This window comes from Mytilus edulis, chromosome 6 (assembly GCF_963676685.1).
Source record: "Mytilus edulis chromosome 6, xbMytEdul2.2, whole genome shotgun sequence".
NCBI classification, from domain to species: Eukaryota; Metazoa; Mollusca; class Bivalvia; order Mytilida; family Mytilidae; genus Mytilus; species Mytilus edulis.
The window spans coordinates 34,471,042-34,493,417 of NC_092349.1; the positions used below are offsets into that span (position 1 = coordinate 34,471,042).

The 22,376-nt window shown below is 31.6% G+C and overlaps 3 protein-coding genes across 3 annotated transcripts in view; 2 read left to right on the forward strand and 1 right to left on the reverse strand.

Moving 5' to 3' along the window:
- Window positions 1–4,524, reverse strand: part of LOC139527561 (uncharacterized) — a 47,595-nt gene extending 43,071 nt beyond the window's left edge. The window contains exon 1 of the mRNA XM_071323069.1: window positions 4,359–4,524. The gene's annotated coding sequence lies outside the window, so the exon portion shown is untranslated. The remainder of the gene's footprint in view (window positions 1–4,358) is intronic.
- Window positions 4,525–14,558: 10,034 nt separating this feature from the next.
- On the forward strand, window positions 14,559–15,602 carry LOC139526365 (uncharacterized). The gene has a single exon (XM_071321501.1). It carries the CDS (start codon window positions 14,559–14,561, stop codon window positions 15,600–15,602), a length of 1,044 nt encoding a protein of 347 aa, XP_071177602.1.
- Window positions 15,603–19,574: 3,972 nt separating this feature from the next.
- Window positions 19,575–20,957, forward strand: LOC139526366 (uncharacterized). The gene has a single exon (XM_071321503.1). The coding sequence runs from the start codon at window positions 19,575–19,577 to the stop codon at window positions 20,955–20,957; it is 1,383 nt and encodes a 460-aa protein (XP_071177604.1).
- Window positions 20,958–22,376: the final 1,419 nt, after the last annotated feature.

The window sequence follows — 22,376 nt, forward strand, 5'->3', positions numbered from 1 at the left end:
CTCCTTCCATTATCCAAATGATATCAGATAATCTATATTATTTATAAAAGTAACCCTTCCGACCAAAACTAAGATATAATGCCACACACTAGAAGTATAAAAGGTACACCTTTCATTTGGTCATGGCTTTTAAATATCTAAATTTAAGTGTTCCCGTACATTCTTTGCCTATTAAGGACAATTAAAATGCTTTTTTATGAGACATAAATAAATGATAAGAGTGTATATAATTTCATTCTGACCACTCAATTTAGTTTCCTGACCTTAACCAAAATTTGTTCATTTTTTAGTTTATTAACTAATTGAATTCAAATACATAATAGCACCAAATATAATTAAATAATTCCACGGCGATTCATTTGTAATTATCAACACCTTGGAAATGTATTTTAAATTTGTTTACTAAACGCGACCTCCTGTCTTATCCACTGATCGATCTGAATAGACAGTCACACCTGCTACGGTGTGACCTAGAGGCCCGGCTAACTACCGATCTGCAAATAACATTTTACCTTTTTACAAGCCTTCCACAAATATTGCCAGAAAATAATACACACATCGTATAAACATAGTCATATTGTAGATAGTAAAAGGTCAATAAGCGTACACCTATATATTGTCTTAACAGTCTTTAAATGTCTTAATATATTAAAACAAAAAAAGTAATGCAAATCATTTGTTTTGCTGTCTACAAAAATAAATCGAATAATAAACGGTAAAGTACAGAAAATATAGCTCATGAGTGTAAACAGTTGAATGTTTTTTCGTTTAATTTCGTATCATCGGATGGTAGTTAGATATAACATTAGTCATCGACGCGCTTACGATTACGTTAAAGTATGATATAAGACCAAGACTTTAAGTGATTGTATTCTAAATCCCGTCATGCAATACCAGAAGAAACAAACGTCACGACCTACAGGAAGTAGTCAATATTTATTTTATTAACTATTGATTTTCTTCTGTATAACTGCACATATAGCGATAAAACTTTGTGAATATGTATTTTATATCATCATGAACATATTTAAACTACATGTAAAAAATCGCGAATTTTCCCTTTAAGAATTGTGTTATCTTACTATAATAATATTATGTTAAGAGAAATGACACTTTAGTTTTCATTTTACTATAACCTTAAAAAAATGTTGCGACGCATTGTGTAGGCAATAAACAAACCTTAAAGTCATCTGAAACTTCAAATTAAAAAATGATGCATATGTTTGTTTTTTTTTTATAAATAAACGGCTAGTTTTCTTTATAAAACTTATGCACATATACTTTTTTCTCAAGAAAATAATATTATTTGTCCAAATTTAGAAGATGTATGCAGCTAACACTTCGCGATATGTTTGCCGTATGCAATGAACTCAGCGTGACCTTTATCATAAAAATCTAGTGATCGTAATACGCATAGATCTATCATTGAAATAAGTTATTATCTTATTGTACATGTTATACACGTGCTCAGATCCATGCTTCTTTTCGGATTGTTTACCAACTAAGGTTACAATTGGTAGACTACGGTTTCAAAACACGACTATTAATTACCTGCAATATTTTCACATAATAAAAGACCGAAATATTTTTTTTAGACGATTATATGATATGGATGCCTAATAAATGATAAAATTGTGCACATAAGACTAACTTTATGACATATACATGCATTGGTTCAAGAATTGGATAACAATTATTTTTCACCAGTCACTCGTTTCATATGACTTTTGATGACTTGGTGGCATTTGATACAAAAACAAGTCGGCTAAAAGAGTTGCACAAACAGTACTCATTGGAATACCGACGGTATATTATCATATCAATCCTACAACACACATGTGGTCGCTAAAAAAACAGCACTCGCTGTATGGATATATTATTACCTTAAAATTAGGAATTTGTATCTACGATTCCCATTTCTTTACAAAGACAATACAAAGACTAATAAGTAATATAATCAGTTAATCTAGGGAAATAGAAATGTAAAATATAGCCACATAAAAAGGTTTGCCATTACTGTAAAATTGAAAGACAAGTATTCAAATTACTGGTTAATCATATCTTATCAAAGTATTTCTGAAGGCAATATTTTACTGTAGAAAGAATTGTGGACATAACTAAAGAAATATGTTTTATCAAATATTTTGACGACCCGGCTATATATATTTTTTTAATAAGAATATTTCTGAAGATTGTGTATCCAGTATTAAGTCTTTTTTTATGTTTAAACCAGAGAGACGGATTAGTGATTTTCAGAATCTCCTCTTGAACAAATGATGTAAGGCAACATCTGTGACACAGAAATAAACAATTATATGTGACCATACGGCCTTCAACAATAAGCAAAGGCCATACCGCGTTGTCAGCTATAAAAGGCCCCGAAATTACAATGTAAAACAATTCAAACGAGAAAACTAACGGCCTTATTTATGTAAAAATGAACGAAAAACAAATATGTAACACATGAACAAACGACATACCAATTACACTTACAAGTAAAGATTTTTAGATTTCCACGAAAATAGGGTGTCATTTAAATTCTTTAAATGCATATGGCATTGAATGACGTTAAGTCATGTCATTAGTGTGTTTCTAATATTTACCTGTATTGATAGATGGTTCATTTAAAAAATAAAAAAAATGTCGATTTTGTAATTGAAAAAATTATTAAAAGTTACTTATTCAAACAACCCTCTATATAGGCAAATCAAAACAAACAGTACTTAAAGAACAACATATGAAAAGATGCAATCTTAATAATGTCATACAAGAATATTATTAAAACATTTTTTGATAGGTGGTACAATATTTTGTCTCTCCTGTTACCATTTTCAAAAGAAAATTTAGGTTATCAAGTTTAGTTTAAATTTTAAGCTTGTTTTACGTAGCCAATTAGATGGTTTCCAAGAGAGTAAACTATATATATTCATTCTGTAAAATAATAGATTATTTGCCAATTTTCCAGGTTGTACTGAAAAACGTCTCTAAAAATTGGTTTTCAATGGTTGTAAAAATTACCACCAGTAATGAAAGTCTAAGATAGCAATTCATATTGTTCGGCATTTTTTTCTCTCTGTCAAATAAACCCTACATCAAGTAAATCCCTCATAAGTTAGTTTACTTTTCTCTTTATTTCATTGGTAACAGGAACGTACGTTTATGATATTTCACTATATAAAAGTCTATCCTGTTACCGTTTTGTCTATACTGTTACCGATATCAGTATTGCACATGCAAATGATAAATTAGGAAGATTAAGACGTTATAACCTTAAGATGAGTTCAAACAACGAAATATTTCATTCGTTTTGCAACTATATTTTAAGATAAAAATTTTACGACGTTTCTGTCTAAAATTTTCTATTCTGTTACTGTAACCATAGCAACCCTAGTAACAGGATAGACAAATTTCTTCATTTTTGAATTCTGTTGTGAAATGACTACTCCCTTTGGTGAAGTGATTATGGTTTTCTGAGTGAATTTGGTTCCTAATACGTTATTGCACTTTTTACAAGTATATTGTTGGTGTAATTAATCAAAATTGTTGGTAACAGCATAGACATGATAAAAGGAACCTCTATTTTTTTTCACTAAATGTCTTGAAATTTCCTTTCTCTACACTGTCGTTCAAGAAACGTGGCATTTTAAATGTAAAGATTACTTTGCACTTTTGAAATCAACATTGACTAATTCGATATACATAGGGAGAACAATTTAACAGATAATTTAAGTAGCGGTAACAGGATGGACATGAACCTCCCGTACGGTGATTGAGTTTGTAGATAATATGTTACATACAATGATAAAGAAGCTACGATTTTTCGTTAGAGTAATTATAAACGTTCTTAAAAAGTCCCTTTTGCAGATATGTAGGCGATCCGAAAATCGGAAAAACATCATTTGAAATGTGTTTTTCTGACACTTTACGCACACAAATAAACCCAAAATGGGACTTAAATACCATGAATACATTTTAATCTGATCAAAATAGATGTAAATCTGGTTTATTATTAATGTTTTAAATCATAAATCCGACAAGCTTTCATTTAAACTATTACAACTGAAATATCAATTAGAAATAAAACATTTAGCATTTAACATTAAAAATACACTTTTTAACTTGACGATCGAGCATGCAATATGTCGTCATTTATTTTTAAATAAGGAATGGTCTGTAATTCTCCAAGAATCTAAATCGTCTCACAAAAATATTTTACACAGTTAAAGTAAAATATAGATTGCAACCTTCCGTGTTTTAACCACACATTTACTTTGTAACTACTGAAATACAAATAATGTTTTATACAAAATTTGAGTTTTACACGTCATATTGATAACACCTTATATTAAAATACTTACCTGCTTATTCAGTATAAAGTATCAATAACAAAATGTATTTGTTTATCCCATCTCAATAATCATTTCACACATTCAATATTTCGAAAGGGTTACATAAAATTAACTTTACAACCGAATTGTTCGGTTGTGCTAAATAGGATGTTTACAAGTAATTTAAAGGCCTGAATATAATAAAGCAAAGAAATATTGTTACGTTAATCGCTCTGTTGCATTTAACGTATTACGATCTCTATCGGTCGTGAAGATATTTCATAATTATAGACTTCCTTTTAACAACGCTTTTAAAGGTTATCTATGGACATTATATCAATGTTTTTTTTTAAAGTTTTTTGTTAAGATTTATTTACTAAAGAGGTAGTACTCTTTAGCTTTCCCCTGATCCTGGACATTTCAAAAACTATTTGCTTACATAAGAAATTGTTGTTTACCTCAAAATTCAAGCATGTATATTGATAATATATATATAAACCTACACAACGAACAAACGACACATCTATGCAGCGCCACGACGTTAAAATTGGTCAAATCGCGGGTGAGTTGTGATCTTGGTTCGACAGTCGCAAGATAATTTGAGCATCGTGGCGCTGTCGTATGTCATGGGATGAAAATTGGACATGCATCTTTTTTTTTGCTCTATGATTTTTTTGTCGTGTCACTGTCTGGTGGCTGTCGTGCGATAAACACATTATCGTGGTACCAACATAAATCATTTTAATATAACAATGGTACGACTGTTGAAGGTATGTCGTACAACAATCCTACGACTGTTGCAAGACACTGGTGATACTTTCGCACGTTTATCTCACGATTACCAAATTTCGTATGATGCACGCATTGAACAGTAAAGGAACCAGCGAAACGTCCGACGTTGGGGGTTATACCATAGATCGAACGGCGCCTGATGTTTTGGCAGTATAGTATACACTGATGCAAAAGTTGGAGCAGGAATTTTACCGGTGATTTCGTTGGATTCCTGTTTCAGGTTCAACCCACCAGTCAGGAAGATAACCATTGTTATATTTTAGTGCGTTTCAGTGTGTGTTACATTTTAACGTTGTGTCGTTTGTTTTCTCTTATATTTGAGTGTGAATTAACATTACTATAAGACGTGTCACGGTACTTTTCTATCCCAAATTCATGTATTTGGTTTTTATGTTATATTTGTTATTCTCATCGGATTTTGTCTAATGCTAAGTCCGTTTCTGTGTGTGTTACATTTTAATGTTGTGTCGTTGTTCTCCTGTTATATTTAATGCGTTTCCCACAGTTTTAGTTTGTTATCCCGATTTTGTTTTTTGTCCATCGATTTACGAGTTTTTAACAGCGGTATACTACTGTTGCCTTTATTCACGCGGATGGAACCTGGCATATGTCAAGATAGTGGCACGACATGTACAGTCGTACGACATTGGCACGACAGTAACACGCGCATTCCATTCCATAAAAACCTGGACATTACCCTCAAACAACTAACGATTGTCGTACGAACAACTTGCGACTTACCTGCGACAGTACAATAACAATTATTTTTTCTCTGTCGTGGACCAATCGTGAACATGTCGTAGCTGATGTGACCACTCGAAATATATTTTTTACATTTTGCACGACAGTGCCACAACGTTTTCATATATCTTCCACGACAAAAAGTCGTACGATCTGTTGTGACCGGGGCTGTGCAATGAACATACGTATAATGTGTTTACATCTAATACGTACCTATTACGTATTATCGATAAAAAGTCTTCCTTTTGTGCAAATTTGTTCATTGGTTATCTTAAATTTGTTAACGTTCGTGTTTGTTGCCGAAGTTTACTGAATCGAGACATTGATAAATAATCAATACATGACCATAATGTGTGTATAAAATATCGATATTATGTTTTATATGCTCAACGCGTTACGAAATACGATCAAAAACAACTATGAGGTATTTTTCGTTTGCATGTTAAACCTGTACTCATGTGATGTTATTTGTATGTGAACTTTAATTCAATCCTTCACTGGGATGGGCTAGACACGACCTAAGTAGACTACAATGGCAACATTGAGAACAATATTAACAATACAACCTATGGGATTGTGTCAACAAAAACATTTCAAATATATATTAAACATTGATTTACATATTTTTTTAATCTATACCAAGAAATCATACAGACACACACAAATATTCATATCTATGTTTACATCATGTCATATGATCTACGAAATTCTTCAAGGATCATCTATTAGGTTATTTAAATGACGTCTTTTCTAAAATAAACACGCAATGTTGATACAGAGTTGATGTATTGTAAATTCTTTTTATGACATTTTGTAATTTGAAGAAACGTTTTGTATGTTTCAATAACATATGAGATTTAGAATCTTATCAGTGAACATGAATTTAGATATTGTACTTTTAAGAGGTGCTTGGCAGGCGCTTCTCAAATTAAAGGCAACACGACACAAATGTTTTTGTATACGTTTTATCTACCATAAAGATACTTACTTGTTTTACTTTTTTAAAATGATGAACCTGATAAGCAGAACGATTATATTTGAAAATAACCAAGTTTCTTTAACGAAAAGACACAAAGAAGTGTAGGGTAAACGTCCCTGACATGGTGAATACATTATTTCTTTACTGACAACAAGGAACATGCCTCGTCCATTTTTTTTTATAATTCTATTGTTTCAGTTGGTTTATTTATATTTCTTACACATTGCATTATATTTGTCGTGGTTCTAATGGCTACGTAATAGGAACATTTATTTTGACTGAGGACTTATTTTATATGTTTGTTCTTCAGTTGTACATGTCATTACTTAGATAATTGAAAAGACGAATCATAAATAGAATTTTTGAAAACAAGAGAGGTTCTGAATTCTGAAGTTATTCTCAGCCAAGCCTAAATTGTAATCACTGTATGTATGGATACAGAAATAAATATATTAACAGATATTATGATCCGATAGAAAAAGAACCGAGGAAACCATGTTTGATACATGTATATCTGTGTATTCATAGCGAGGTAACACATAATACTCAAAACACATATGTGACGACGTCTGACAAAATGGGCCCAGATACGGTATTTAACGTAATTTTGGCTATGACGTTGCAAATTACAGTTAACGTCGACGAGCACCTGCGAATTAATTTATTGCTGACTAAAAACAATGTAGCTTTACTTATTATATCGTGATATATGCTTACTACGTGTGCGATTATCGTTATTATCTATTTAAATTAAAGTCCGCAATATCTATTTTTAACCTGATTCCGTATTTTAGCCTTATCCCAAATAATTACTTCCCTTTCCGAAATCGAATTTGGAAGTGAAATGTCATCGTCATGATTCAAGCTAGATTTGTATCGGTTTGCTCAAGTATTCCATTGGGAATAACAGACAAACAAGACGATGAGTTTATTGAAGAGCTACATATTGTCGACGAATTGTATTTTGCCCAAATAGAAAGTTCCCAAAGTGAAAATCTGAGCGATGATGACGGAGTCGGTGTATGTTATGTTAAGCGTTAACTATTTACATGTATTTTCAAGACCTATCTCTATCTCGGTTTTTTTTCTTCTTCATGATTCAAATAACGTGTTTGCGAGTTAAGCAATTAACCAGTAAGATATTGTCACATACTAGTATGGAAGTAAAGAAAAAAAGAACAAAAGAGAGTTCCATAAGGTAATAGCTAATAGAGAATAATATATCATAAAACGTTTTCAAACAAGAGGAAAACTCAATTAAACTGTCTTGCATATTGAACGACAAATCGTATACCTCTCTTTTCTCAAAAGATAATAAACGCAACCAACCAAAATCAAAACACTTACAAATGTAAAATACATGTTATAAGAACATAATGTCTCTATAACTACTTAAAATCAGGAAACATACAACATTAAGATAAAACGGGGGATATAAATTAAATTCCGTAGATCTTTTTAATAATTTGTGTCAAAATGTATTGTATAAAGGCAGTAGTATACCGCTGTTCAATGGTCATAAACCGATTTAACTGAAACAAATCTGGATAACAAACCAAATACTGATGGGAATACATCAATAATAAGAGAAATAACGGAACAACAGAAACAACAGAAACACTGAACTTCTACAAAAACAAATGCCAACATACATACAAACGAGTTATCAAATAGTATGGATCACCGTTTTTTTTTTATCAAAATCAAGGTTGTGCAAAATTACTTTGATTTTGTATAGAATATACCTAGAAAACCTACCTTTATTGATAAAAAGAAAACTACACCATATAAGTTTGATAAACTATGAAAATATATCTCCTTTAACATGCTTTCAGTTAAGAAAATGAACAAAATGGGGTCACCGGACTCTTTTTCTCGCTATATAATACAATAGTTAAATTCACACAACACATTATATAATGAAAGTTACTTTATCTGAGTTTTCTCCTAATACTGACAAAGTCGAAAAAAGGAATATTTTTTATGTTCTTAATAAGAATAAAAAGTATTTAATATTAATTACTTTATAAGATTTGGACCGATTGGTATCTTTTATTTCAAAATTTAAGATGGACGAAGACATCTAAGCTACCTGAAGACGATTTGCATTTTTGTACTTTGCTAAACTTATCAAAGTTAATGATTTGACATGTTTAAGGTTGATGGTGATTAATGTTTTTGTCCATTTAGAGAAACTATAAATATATTGTATTGTTAATGCTGTAAAGTGATATTATGTTTTTGTATATAATCACGCCACCAGTATAATATATTCGTCCTTGGTAAATAGTTTGCAGATGTGTTGTATGAAATGACGAATTTGATAAATATTTCGATCAGAATTCAGAACATTAGCATAGCTGACACATTTTCACATTTAACTTAAAATAGAAATCCCGTGTTCTGTTAAATGACATCTTTGTTAAATAAAACAGTTAGCCTAAATAACATTCTCATATTCAGACTGGTAATGGGTAAAAATAAATCACACTTATTTGCAATTCTTGCTCTGTAAATGCATTGTCCCCAACAACAAAAAAACAAACTATCTCAGTCTTTAAATTTAATGATTCCAGTATGTACACAAAGAGATGAGGTACGATCCACGGTGAGACAACTATCAAAGTGAGTTAAGTCTCGCACTTTTAGCTCTCCTATGGTGGTCGTTAAAATGCTTGGTGTACATTATCCTAGAAACATGTTTTTTTTATTAAAGCATAAGGTATTTGATTTATGATTTTTGAATTAATAATAAATATATTATGCTACGTTCCAAGAAAACATTTAGGCAACTGTTTCAAATATGTTGGGTATTTTATTTCGAAAAGTTATCTAGGATGACATGGATAAGCAGCGCATGCAGTGATACAGCAAAGCACCTTTTACGTTTGATTAAAATTGTCTTCATAGTGTCACTGAGAAGGGAATAATTTTTACATAGTTGTATATTTTTACACAAGGTGTAAAGGAATATTTATTGTTAGATAAAGGCAACAGTACTATACTACTGATCAAAAATCATAAATCGATTGAGAGAAAACAAATTCGGATGACAATCTAAAACCGAGGGAAACACATCAACTGCAAGAGAAAAAATAAAGAAACAACAGAAACACTGAAGTGCAACAAAAAAGAGTGCAAACGACAGGACATTTAAAGAAAAACATGGTGGGTTGAATCAGGATTAATGGTTAGCTAAATAAACTTGTTTTCTTTTTGATGATTTGAGCATTCCGTTTAAAGATAAAGACTATTTTTGTTTATTTTTTGTTTATTTTTGTTTTGTTTTGTTTTTTTTTTATTTTGATTTGGAAGGGTTATACAATGCTGATACAGAGCATGAATTGAAAATACGTGTGATTTTGTTATACCATGACCATTCTTAATCTGAGAATTTTTTAACAAAGATGCAACTTATATTAATAGAACACCGAATTTATATTTCAAATTAAATGTGAAAATATGTCACCCGTGCTAACGTTCTAAATTGTGACCAAAACAATTATTAAGTGCGTCATTAAACATTAAACACCTGTAATTTACATTTATCAAGGTCGAGTATATGATACTGATGTCGCGATTTTATACAAAAACATAATATCACTTTACAGCATTAACAATACATTTAAAGTTCTTTTAAAATGAACAAAAAAACATGAATCACCTCTAAACTTAAAAATGTCAAATCATTAACTTTCATAAGTTCAACAAAGTACCCGTCTTAAAATCCTCTTAATGTTGTTTTTATAAGTATTCATAGAGACAATCAGTTCTTATCATATTAAATTTGAAATTGCATTAATGGGTTAGTTGCAATTATTATTCATTGGTTTTTTTTACATAATGATCCATATAATTCTGATATCAGATAGAAAATACACTTTATTCGAAGTATATGTATGTTCAAGGTATACAGAAAACACAAACCTGAAGTATAACCTGACTTCAAATTTTGCCCTATGACGGACACTTTAGCCGAACACCTTTTTTCTCGTTTTTCTCCCAAAATAACTCAATCTGAAAATTCATATGAATGAATGACAAATGCGACTATGCACTGTACATATAAGACACAGAGGCATAAAATATATGACATACGTGTACAAACGTCAACCACTGCACTACTAGCTCTAGCCTTGGGAAGGCAACACACATTTTCATTTATTTAATAACAGATGTGGGGTAATGATATGAAATAGTACAATACCATAGAAACAACACAAAACAAAACAGTATGACTTTTGTGAAATATAAGACAAAAGCTAAAAAACTGAAAAATCATATATTTTTTTTGTTTCCATAGAAACCACATATTTACTTAGCATGGCAATTTTGAGGTTGGACTCATTTAATACATTCAAAGTGCCAAAGAAAAAAAGAGTCAGATTTTTTTTTTTTTTTTTTTTTTTTTTAATTTTATGTACCCAAATGCATTCATTATTAGAATGTGCTGTATTTTCGAAACCAGTTAAGATATCATCATAAAATTTTGTATTCATGGTAAGCACATTAGTTGCATTGAAAAAATGCAAAAAAATGAAGATGATTGATCTCATCTGGACCCATTTTCTCAGTCACGGTCACATATGTTGATACGAACTATAAGCGTAGTTGTGTTGCATCATTTTATTTGTGAATTCTTACCTCTCTTATCTAAGAAAGCACATGCCAGGTAGTTAAACTAGTGATATTGTATCGGTTTTTAGTGGAGTTCGTGTTGTTTCTTATTTATTATTTATAACTGTTGATGTAAATGTCCTTTGGTTTTTTGAGTCTTTGTTTACTCCTTGGTTTTGATTGTTATTGTCTTTGTCAATAACGAGATGTCCCAGGATATCACGTTTTCTTCTAGATACGAATTTCTCGGATTTCATAATTTGATTACCTACCAAATTTATATTTTGAATACATGGCAAATAAATGTCTAACAAGCAAAGCTTTTAAACAGATGACAGTCACGCATTAATCGAACTGAAAAAAATATGAGACATATTTATTAAAGAATTAAAAGTTTTATATTAGCTGTACTTTCGAAATAAACACATTGACAAGTAAACTACATCACAGGAGATGTTTTAAAAATACAAAAGCTCTTCCTATAATGTCAGTTAAAAATTGTGTATATGTTTTTTAATTTATCAAAATAGGTGAAGGATAAACTTTTCTGAAACGGAGAAAGAGAATTTTCTTGTTAATGACACGAATAAACGTATCACGTGTCATAATCTTATTCCTGAATAAAAAACCCAAATATTCAATCCATGATTTTACCAATAAAAAGTAAAACCCCAAAAATACTGAACTCCGAGGAAAATTCTAAAGGAAAGTCCCTAATCCAATGTCAAAATCAAAAGCCCAAACACATCAAACGAATGGATAACAACTGTCATATGCCTGATTTGGTACAGGCATTTTCTCATGTAGAAAATGGTGCTTAACCTTTCACTTGTATGACAGTCGCATCAAATTCTACTATATTGACAACGATGTGTGAAGAAAATAAACAAGACATAGGTAAAAATTTCAAAATTAGGGGTTCAGCAATCAACATTGTGTTATAATATGTAACAAAGAAGCACAGAATGGCATGCAGACCAAGCTCATTAGCAAAAACAAGAAAACACAGATTTACCAATGTTCAATAACACAATGACGGGATGTTTAAGTACAGAGCCACGTCATATATGTATCAAAGAAAAACAAAAAGGCAAACAGACGAATCACATTAGCAAAAATGAAAGACATGAATACAAATATTTTTTACAATAACTCATAAGTTCAGACCCACGTCATATGTATATAAGAAACACCAAAAGGTATATAGACAAAGCACATTAGGTAGTAAAAATGAAAGACGAGAATACGAGAATTATCATAGAACTATGACAGAATGTACAAGTACCAAGCCACGTCAAATGGATATCAATAGAAACAGACTATACAGTACAAGTAATATTCACAAAGACAAATAAAAGAACAATATAACACGTCATTAAGATAAACAATGTAAGTCCCCATAATCTATACTTCAAGACCATCGTGCATTATTTGTGAAGTTGATACGGAATATTTATCAACATGGACTTGGTACGTTCTGATGAACTTTTTTTTTATTTATAAAAATGACGAGACGTTTTTTGACATATCCCTGATTCAGCAACTTTCTGCTGAGACACTGGTGACGTTTTACAAAGATTACGTAAGAGATGCAAGCTCTTGAATACGGAATAAGTTGGGAAATGTAAAGCCCATATGCAGGTGTAGTTGATATATTGCTACTAAGATGGGTTGGGGGTTGAATTGATAATTTCTAAATTGAAATCGTCTCTTTTGTCATAGATTCTAGTACTGACATGACCGTGTAATTCAAATTCGTGGTAAAAAGATATAAGAAGATGTGGTGTGAGTGCCAATGAGACAACTCTCCATCCAAATAACAATTTATAAAAGTAAACCATTATAGGTCAATGTACGGCCTTCAACACGGAGCATTGGCTCACACCGAACAAAAAGCTATAAAGGGCCCCAAAATTACTAGTGTAAAACCATTCAAACGGGAAAACCAACGGTCTAATCTAAATAAAAAACGACAAACAAGTATAAATTACATAAACAAACGACGACTACTGTACATCAGATTCCTGACTTAGGACAGGTGCAAACATTTGCAGCGGGATTAAACGTTTTAATGGTACCAAACCGTCTCCTTTTTTTTCTGAAACAATAGCATAACATCACAACATAGAAAACCACACGATAAAATATCAATTGGAAGGCTTAACTAAATCAAAAAACGTAAATTAACACACAACGAACGAATAAATTTCATCTGCGATACCTGAAAAAGGCCAAAAAGCAAACAAACAAGCCCAAACAAAGCCATGGCAAGACACCCCGGCGAAATATTTAATCCTTCGAAAAGAATCACTTTACTACTTTGAAAGTCTATAAAAAAAAAGGCGCTGGAAGTGGTGTCTGTTGTTTCTTTAATATCAAGTTCTGAGGATTATATCGATTCAATGGAATCCTATAAAAAAAGTTTGGATTGTTAATGGAAATATCATCATCAATATATCTGACAGTGAAATTGAATTACCTTGCTTCTTTGATCTGTTTTGACAAGTGTCTGAGGGAACTCCGATAAATATGAAAAAAGGAAAGGCGCAGCACAGTTCGTTCCGATAGGAATGACGACAATTTGTTGATGTTTCATCTATATTAAAGTTTTTTCGAAGTAGTTATTCGGTTGACACAAAACTCGTTCTTTACATAGATCGTGACACAATCTTTGCTTGTGGCTGTATTGATAACGAAAAATGTGAATTCCATTGGACGAAAAGCCAACATAACATAACTTCATCAGTTACAACACCAATTGTGTTTCAAGAGATGTGCAATTCGACAATACCGTCCCTTAAGTTATGTGCTAATACAATTGAGAAGGAGTTGCGGCCCCTGACTAAGGTAACGGGTCTGTGAGTCGCTCAGCAAAAAAACAGATTTTTAGTATCAATTCTCGGCGAATATTGAATGCAGATTATTTAAAATAGGAAAGACTACAAACAATGATAATCATTCACTCGTAAAATTGCATTTGCAATTTAAAACTATCAAGATATCTTAGTGAACATGACCAAATCAAACACACAAGAAGAATCCAATATGGCGTCGTATGCCGAAGCATTTAAAAAGGTGCAGTCGTGCCAGACAGATCAGTTATGGGCCTTCAGAGAATCAAAGGTTTGTGGAGAATCTATCTCGACACATTAAAAGGAAAAGAATTTCTCCTTTCAGAAGGTCTTGAAATTCGAGGCAAATCTATATCTATATACTCTATGAATCCTAGAGTTCGCATACAAGAAAATTCAACAAATGTGAAAATTCGAGTCAAAGATGTACCACTCTCGGCTGACGATGGACAGATTTTGAGAGCCTTAGAGGGGTACAATTGTGTAATTTTGAAGCACTTAAGAGAACGATTACGCTACAATGACATGATAACCAACTGTCAAACTGGTGACAGAATAGTTTATTGTGAAGGTCCATTGATCTCTGATATTCCAAAGTCTATTCCAATTGGGAAATATAGAGCAACGGTTATTTACCGAGGTCAACGAAATGACAACATTAAATGCAATAAGTGTATGGAACTTGGACACACAACCAAAAATTGTGAAAATGATTGGAAGTGTAGAATCTGTGGTGAATCAGGCCACAGGCAAAATGAATGCACCAGTGAAATGTTTTCTGAGCAGGAGCAAGAAGGTGCTTCGAGCGCACATCATGAAAAACACTACGAGCCTAGCGATGTAAACACACAACAATTAACAAACAGTAATGAAAATATAGATGCTATGCAACCAACTGAAAATGTAGCACATGCAGAAAATGATTCTGCTTCAAATACAGTCGCTTACGATGATTCAATAAAATCACATTCAATCTTGACTGAGGACCAGAGCTCGAGCCCTCTATGTGAACAACAAAATCAACCTCCAGCAGCCAGACCGAAAATAAAACCAGGTCGAAGGGAAACGAACAAACCCTCACATACACCAAGTGAGGCTATCAGCAGAAATTCCCGTGGTCAATCACAAATCACCAGTTTTATTCAAGGTCCAAATCAGTCAACACGTAGAAACCAACATCAAGACACTCCAGTCAAAACTTCAAATAGAAGTGGTTTAGAGAAGTCTCCAGTGACGCCCACAGAGAAGCTACATGATGGTGCTAGTAAAAACACAATATATATTGAACTTTGAAATTAACACTAAACTATCTCATTTTAGTTGATATTATATTTTTACCATATAAAAAAAAATAAAAAAAATGTCACTGTATATAACACTTTTCACTTTTTCATTTCTCATTGCTGGTATATATTTAGAATGCAGTCCGCTGTATTCTAATTTTCTGAATTTGGCAAGTGATACCTATCACAGATTAAAAAGTAACAAAACTGTAAAATACAAAGCATTTAATTGGTATCAAACTGCTTATTTTTTACAATCACTATCAAGCATACTGTTAAATGTTTCTAGTAAAGCCGCATTGGAAAAAATCCAATTTTTATTAATCTGTTCATATTTCTTCATTCCAAACCAGTCAGAGAAGTCTTCTTATCCTAAAAATAAAAATAAATATTTTTTACCCTTTATGTATATAAATATTGTTCTTTTTTTTTAAATTGATTTGCATATGTTTTTCAATATGAAACGCATAAATATTTATACTTGTATTTGTTTAACAAACATTGAGTGTGCTAAAATTGTGAGGCATATGTCAATGTCTGTTTTTGAAGTCACATGGATGACCCAATTAATGACCCATGGGGTATATGTAAAAGAAAACAACAGATTTTATTTATCTGTGAATGTATATGTAACTTGTTATTGTATGCTTTTAATAGAAACAAATTGTGCTAACATTTTACTTGTGGATACATGTAAAAACATTCAAACGAAATACGTATTTCATCCTTTTTGCAAAAGGATTGTAAATACAAATAGAGGTAAAACAATAACCCTGTTTATAAACATTAACAAAGATAGCAGTCATGACATTGTCAATAGTATAAATTTTATAAACTATAAAACAAACAATTTGAGTTTCAAATGTAAGAGAAAAATAAATAACTTATGCCTATTAATAAGACAAAGTAAAAGTCGAATCATAGATAAATGTCCTAGAACAAAGAAAAGCGATAAAAATAAAACAACTGAAAAGATGTCTATTTATAGTCTCGTGCTCTGTGAAGGTCAACTTCAGTGTGACCTAATTGTATCACTCAGCGGGAATTTACCTATGTTAACTTTTAAAATACACATAACACCGTAAAGGGATTACAAATAAAATTATGTGAAACTAAATGATCACGTTCAAGTCAATAGTTATCAAAGGTACCAGGATTATAATTTAGTACGCCAATACGATAACTTTTGTCTAGATTCACTATGATATTTTGTTCTTATTTGCAGACACTTTGATCATGATTTTAACCACTTAGTTTTTAAAATTATTGTGAAAATTTGCATGTTTATGCAATTATAAACAATCATTATCAAATGTTCAATACAATTTTATTTCACTATAATTTCTTATCATGTCTAAACTTCTGACAAATGTGATAATTCGTCAATGGTAGCTACGTTACTGCAATCTGACTGCATTATACATTGTGATTGATTGCCATTTTGAAAATTAATTTCAACTTGAACATCTAAAGTACATAGTTGTCTTTATAAATGGACGAAATTTTGTTAACAAACTGAGCGAAAGGTAAGAACAATTTGTATATATCAAATGTTTAAGCAGTGCTTATGTAGAATGAATTCAAAATGAATTTATTTTTTGATATATCACGTACGGTAAAGTTTAGAGTTTATTAAATGTTCTTTCGTATTTTTGGAAAAATAAATAGAGAAATTGAAAACATATTGATTAACAGTAAAAATGTCAATGATTATACCCGCAACTGTTAAACAACTAATTGCATCTTAAAGCTATTTGTTTTATTCCGAATTCTATCTTTGATTGCAGTTTTTTTTATAAAAAAAATAATCTTAACATTATGCGTTTTTAAAAATTTCGTTCATGTCAAATATTTGCCTAGTAAATTCCTTCCATGTTCGACTTATCTGAAAATAGAAATGTTTTTATTTATGTAGTTGATATTAATTTTACGCAACTTTCGCAAGTAGAAAAAAAATAACTCGAATGTTAGTTCAATTCGCCAATTAGGCTAGCTATAAAATGGCTCGGTATTTTTGTTATTATACTTCTCATTGTCAGCAAATGAAGACACTTCAGATTACGTTTAGTTATGGAATCATTTTTAATAAGCTTATCCTTGAAACATGAAGATAGACTTTTTACCCAATTAAAAAAATAGTAAATATGTCCTGGTATGGCCACTTTGCACGTGATAGTACGCATGCACACATTAATTTGAGGACATAATCAGTATCTTAATATTTGCGTTGAAGGGGGAAATGGTATAGATAAGCAGTTAGTGGCTTTTAACTAGCTTTCAGTAACTGCGAGTATTCTCAGATCTATACTTAGTGCTTTGTTGTTGTTTGTGTGTACAATTACCCGACCAAGTGTTTTTGTTAGATGTATTTCTATAAGTACCCATCTGATGAGAAAAGACCTTTTCAACGGTTTTTTTTTATAGTTTGTTCTTACATTGTACTGTAACATCCCTATCCAAGGGTAGGGGAGGGTTGTGATCTCGCTAACATGTTTAATTCGCCACATTCTGTATGGATGTGCCTGTCCCAAGTAATTCAGTGGTTGACATTTGTTGCTGCGTAACATATTTGTTTTTCGTTAATTATTTTTGTACATTAACCAAGCCGCTAATTTTTCTCCTTTGAATTGTTTTACATTTTCTATTTCAGGGCCGTTTATATATGCGTAATGGGCGTACTTTGACCTAAACTGATTTACTTTTTACAAACTGTGGTTTAGATTATTGATTGTCTCATTGGGACTCATACCACATTTTCTTATATATTTGGGTGCTTTTTGTTTTTAAATCTAGGTTTATCTGCATATTTGAAGTTTAAGTGTGACTTCCATTTCCGCTTAACTAGATATTTTTGGTTACGGTTCAGCTGGAGCCCGCCTCTGGGTGATGGATTTTCTCACTTTAATGGCAATTGGCTGTTTTCTGCTGATTGCTCGGGTTGTCGCTTTGATACATTCCTCGTTTCAATTCTCAATTTTGATAGAATAAGTTTAACCCTAGGCCTGTGAGTTTCACATTTCCCCGTCTCACGTCAACAACTTGTCCACTCTGCTTGTTGTCTTTTTATTGTTGATGTGCATTTTCGTCTTGGTGTTGAGAGAGACCAACAGTCATTGTTGCTGCTCATAAAATTATGTTCAGCATGACAGGTTCGAAACAAAAGTTTCAATACCCTCTGGTGAAGTTAGTTTAAGACGTTTTGATCTGTTTTATTTTCATTCCATCAAAGGTTTTTATGTGTGGCTTTCGAAACTGTTGGTTATTAATGTAGTTGAATAAGATTTATTCAGAAAACGAACGAACGTTTTAGTTTTTTAAAATCAATTAATTGACAGAACTCGTGGATACGATTAAGGGTTTATCATACGCTGCTGTCAAAAATTCTGAACACCGCAGATTCTTGTAGTAAGCATCCTTAGAAATACTGTCACCATTATTATTTATTCATCGACATCAATTGATGCATTTTGGGCGCTGGTTAAGTTTACCATCGAAGGATAACTTCACATCAATATTGTTGATTTGTTAGAACTGTTCTCGAAATACTACATGATTGCAAAATTTGGTTACTTGTAACATAATTGGATGAAATTCGAATCTTATTTTCGGCGTATACTTCACAATGAAAACTGTTGATTGTTGACATATATATACTTTGCATTTCGTTTTAGATATGGCAACCCGCGTCAAAGAACTTTGTGATATTTGTTATAATCAACATATAACCTCAGAAGCAATTATTTTTTGTTCTAAATGCGATGAAAAATTGTGCGAAAGATGTAGAGCAAACCATTCTGTTGCAAGATTAAGCAGAAAACACGAGTGTATTACCCTCGAGAATTTTTCAAAGTTACCGAAGTTTATTCAAAATACCAAATTATACTGCAAGGCCCATGATGAGAGGTACGAATATTATTGCTTTGAGCATGACGAACCATGCTGTATTAGTTGTTTTAATGGTGTGCATTCTGAATGTCCATATATGTCATCTCTTCAAAACGGAGTCAAAAATATTAAGTTTTCTCAAGAATTTTGTGACCTTGAAAGAAAGATCTTAGATTTAATCCATAACATTAGTAAGGTTATTGCTGATCGTAGAGAAAACCTTCAGGAACTGAAAAATCAGAAAATAAAATTCCGGCAGGCCATACGATCTGCTAGAGCAACTGTTAATGCCATCCTAGACAAAATGGAACATGAGATTACAATGAAGATGTATAAGGAATTTGCAGAAAAGGAGAGTGACATAGAAAATTTGTTAGAAATATTTGAAAGATATTTTAGTATCATAAATAAATCAAAGGAATGTTTAGATACCATAAAATCCTTTGCCACAGATTTTCAGGCTTTAATAGGTGCTCGACAAATATCAATAGATGCAAATTGTGTCCATAAGGCAACGAGAAAGGTGTTTAAGGGCAAACACCTAACACACGTAAAAATTTCAATGAAACCTACTGCACTTTCCTTAATTAAAAGCAAATTAAATTCATTAGGAACTTTAAATGTAAAATACTCTTCTCGCAAACCTTCCTTTGAGGCTCGATGGATCGGATATGCTGCCATTTCGATGAAAAGTCCAGATATTCAACTTAAAGCTAAATTTTCAGTTACGATACCAGGTTTTGAAGGGACTAAAAAGTTAAATATTAGTGGTTGTTGCATTCTGAAAAATGGAGATATTCTTATATCAGACAGCATTTATCACAGACTTTTGATTTTGAACAACAATGGCGATTTGAGAAAGCAAGTTAACTTGACCTTTATTCCCCTACGAACTGTTTATTTGAATTCTGCTCAGATAATCATAGCACCATACAACGAAAAACGGTTGTATATCTTTGATGTAGAAAAAGATGAAATATCAAAAATAATGGCATACGATGAGACTTTACCATTGAAGTTAATTTCTATGAAAGATAATGACATTTTAGGTCAACACGATTCTCGTGGATTTTGTTTACTTTATTCAAACGGTGACGTTGAAAGCAACTCTAAAAGTATAGTTATTGATTTAGATTTGCATGAAGTTGTCTGCATTAATGACCACATATACTATGTAGCAAATGATGGGATCTGTTGCTGTGACATGCAAGGTGATGAAATATGGAAATTCCAACACTTGCAATTGAGAAAACCGTATGCTTTGACGTCTAATGGTTCTGATATCTTAATAACCACAGACTATCAAACAGGGTACGTATTTGCCATTGGAACTGATGGAAAATCGTTTAAAATATTTTATGCAGACGAACGACTTAGATATGTTAATTCGATGAACTATGACTATAGTAATAAGAAGCTACTGATGGTGACAGAAAAGGGAACTGTTTTAATGTATGCGGTTGCAAGTAAAAATGATTGAAAGTACTTAATATTAGAATTTATCAATCACACTTGATGGTACTATCTTATGAAGTGGCTACAAATTATTGTAGAATTTATTAACATTTTAATGTTTTTAACCCATTAATACATAAATAAAAAAATGATAAATTAAGTTGGTTTAATGTTAAATAGTTATTATATCATTTTGTGATGGCCATGATTAATTTTCAACTGACCACATTTGTTAACAGTGAATTACACTCCCTTGGGTATTTTTTTTCATTGCATTTATATCATTTCACTCACAAATCTAATGTATTTTACGAATTTCTAAAATGTGTAATCGTAAATTTACATGCTAATTATTAGTCCGTTGCGTACAATCAGGTGAAGTGAACTTCATTACATATCAGTTATATATTGCAAATTTCGCTAGAACTTCTATACGAGTTCGTCAAAATTGTCAACCTAGGAAAACACATGTTCTCATTCAATAGAAATGTGTTCACATGCGCATTTATTAATTTAATCCCGGGTCATGTGAACATGAATTGGTTTATAAACGAGTCTTTACTGGACCGATAAAAGTTCTACTACTACATCAAAAATTAACTATCACGAAAAAGAATTCGGAGATTTGCACAACACTAACTTGCATTATAGGAGTTTATATAGAAATTTACTATATTCTTGGGAAAATTATCAACCATCAATAGACATTACCTCTTTAACAACGTCAGGATTGGACATGATTCCCCCCTCCTGTCTTTGTAAAATAAACGATGGGTTTGTAATCATGGTTAAGAGTTCTCAACAACATCCCCATCGATACTGGCAAAATATACAAAGGTCCAAGGAGCCCAATGAGCATGCTTTTACAATCGAATATCTCCTTTCAAAAGGGTTCTAAGTTAAAATTTTATTTTGTGATATTTGTTGGCACATGTAATAGTTAAAACAGAGGTATGCCATTACAGATTAATATTTTTTAGTTAATACAATGATATCATTTGACTTTCATTCAACACAACTATATTTTTCAAACATGTACACCTTTAATTCAGTTTGAAAAATGGATTTAAATGTAAAAGTTTCAATACATTTTTATCTGAATTTGTTTGTTCTACAACTTTGATAATGCGTCACTGGTAGGTACATTAATACAATTTGACTGACATTAAACTTGAATATATTGAAAGTTTATCTTTTACGCTAGATGATTCATTGAACGTAGACGTTTCAATAAGTAGACATTCTTATCGGTGGGTATTTTTATATTTAGGTGTAAACATTATTATCGGACTGAATGAAGAGGTATGAAAAGCTTACATGGATAAAATCTATTAGAACTGCTTCGTAAAATTACATGCTTTACTAGTCAAATGAAAACTTTTTTATAATTTCAGTGAGGAATTAACTAAATTTTGCTGTCAACAAACGTGTCACAAATAAGTAG

Excerpts from the sequence above, each read along its gene's own strand:
- LOC139526365 (XM_071321501.1), top strand. The coding sequence starts at position 14,559 with ATGGGCCTTCAGAGAATCAAAGGTTTGTGGAGAATCTATCTCGACACA.
- LOC139526366 (XM_071321503.1), top strand. The coding sequence starts at position 19,575 with ATGTCATCTCTTCAAAACGGAGTCAAAAATATTAAGTTTTCTCAAGAA.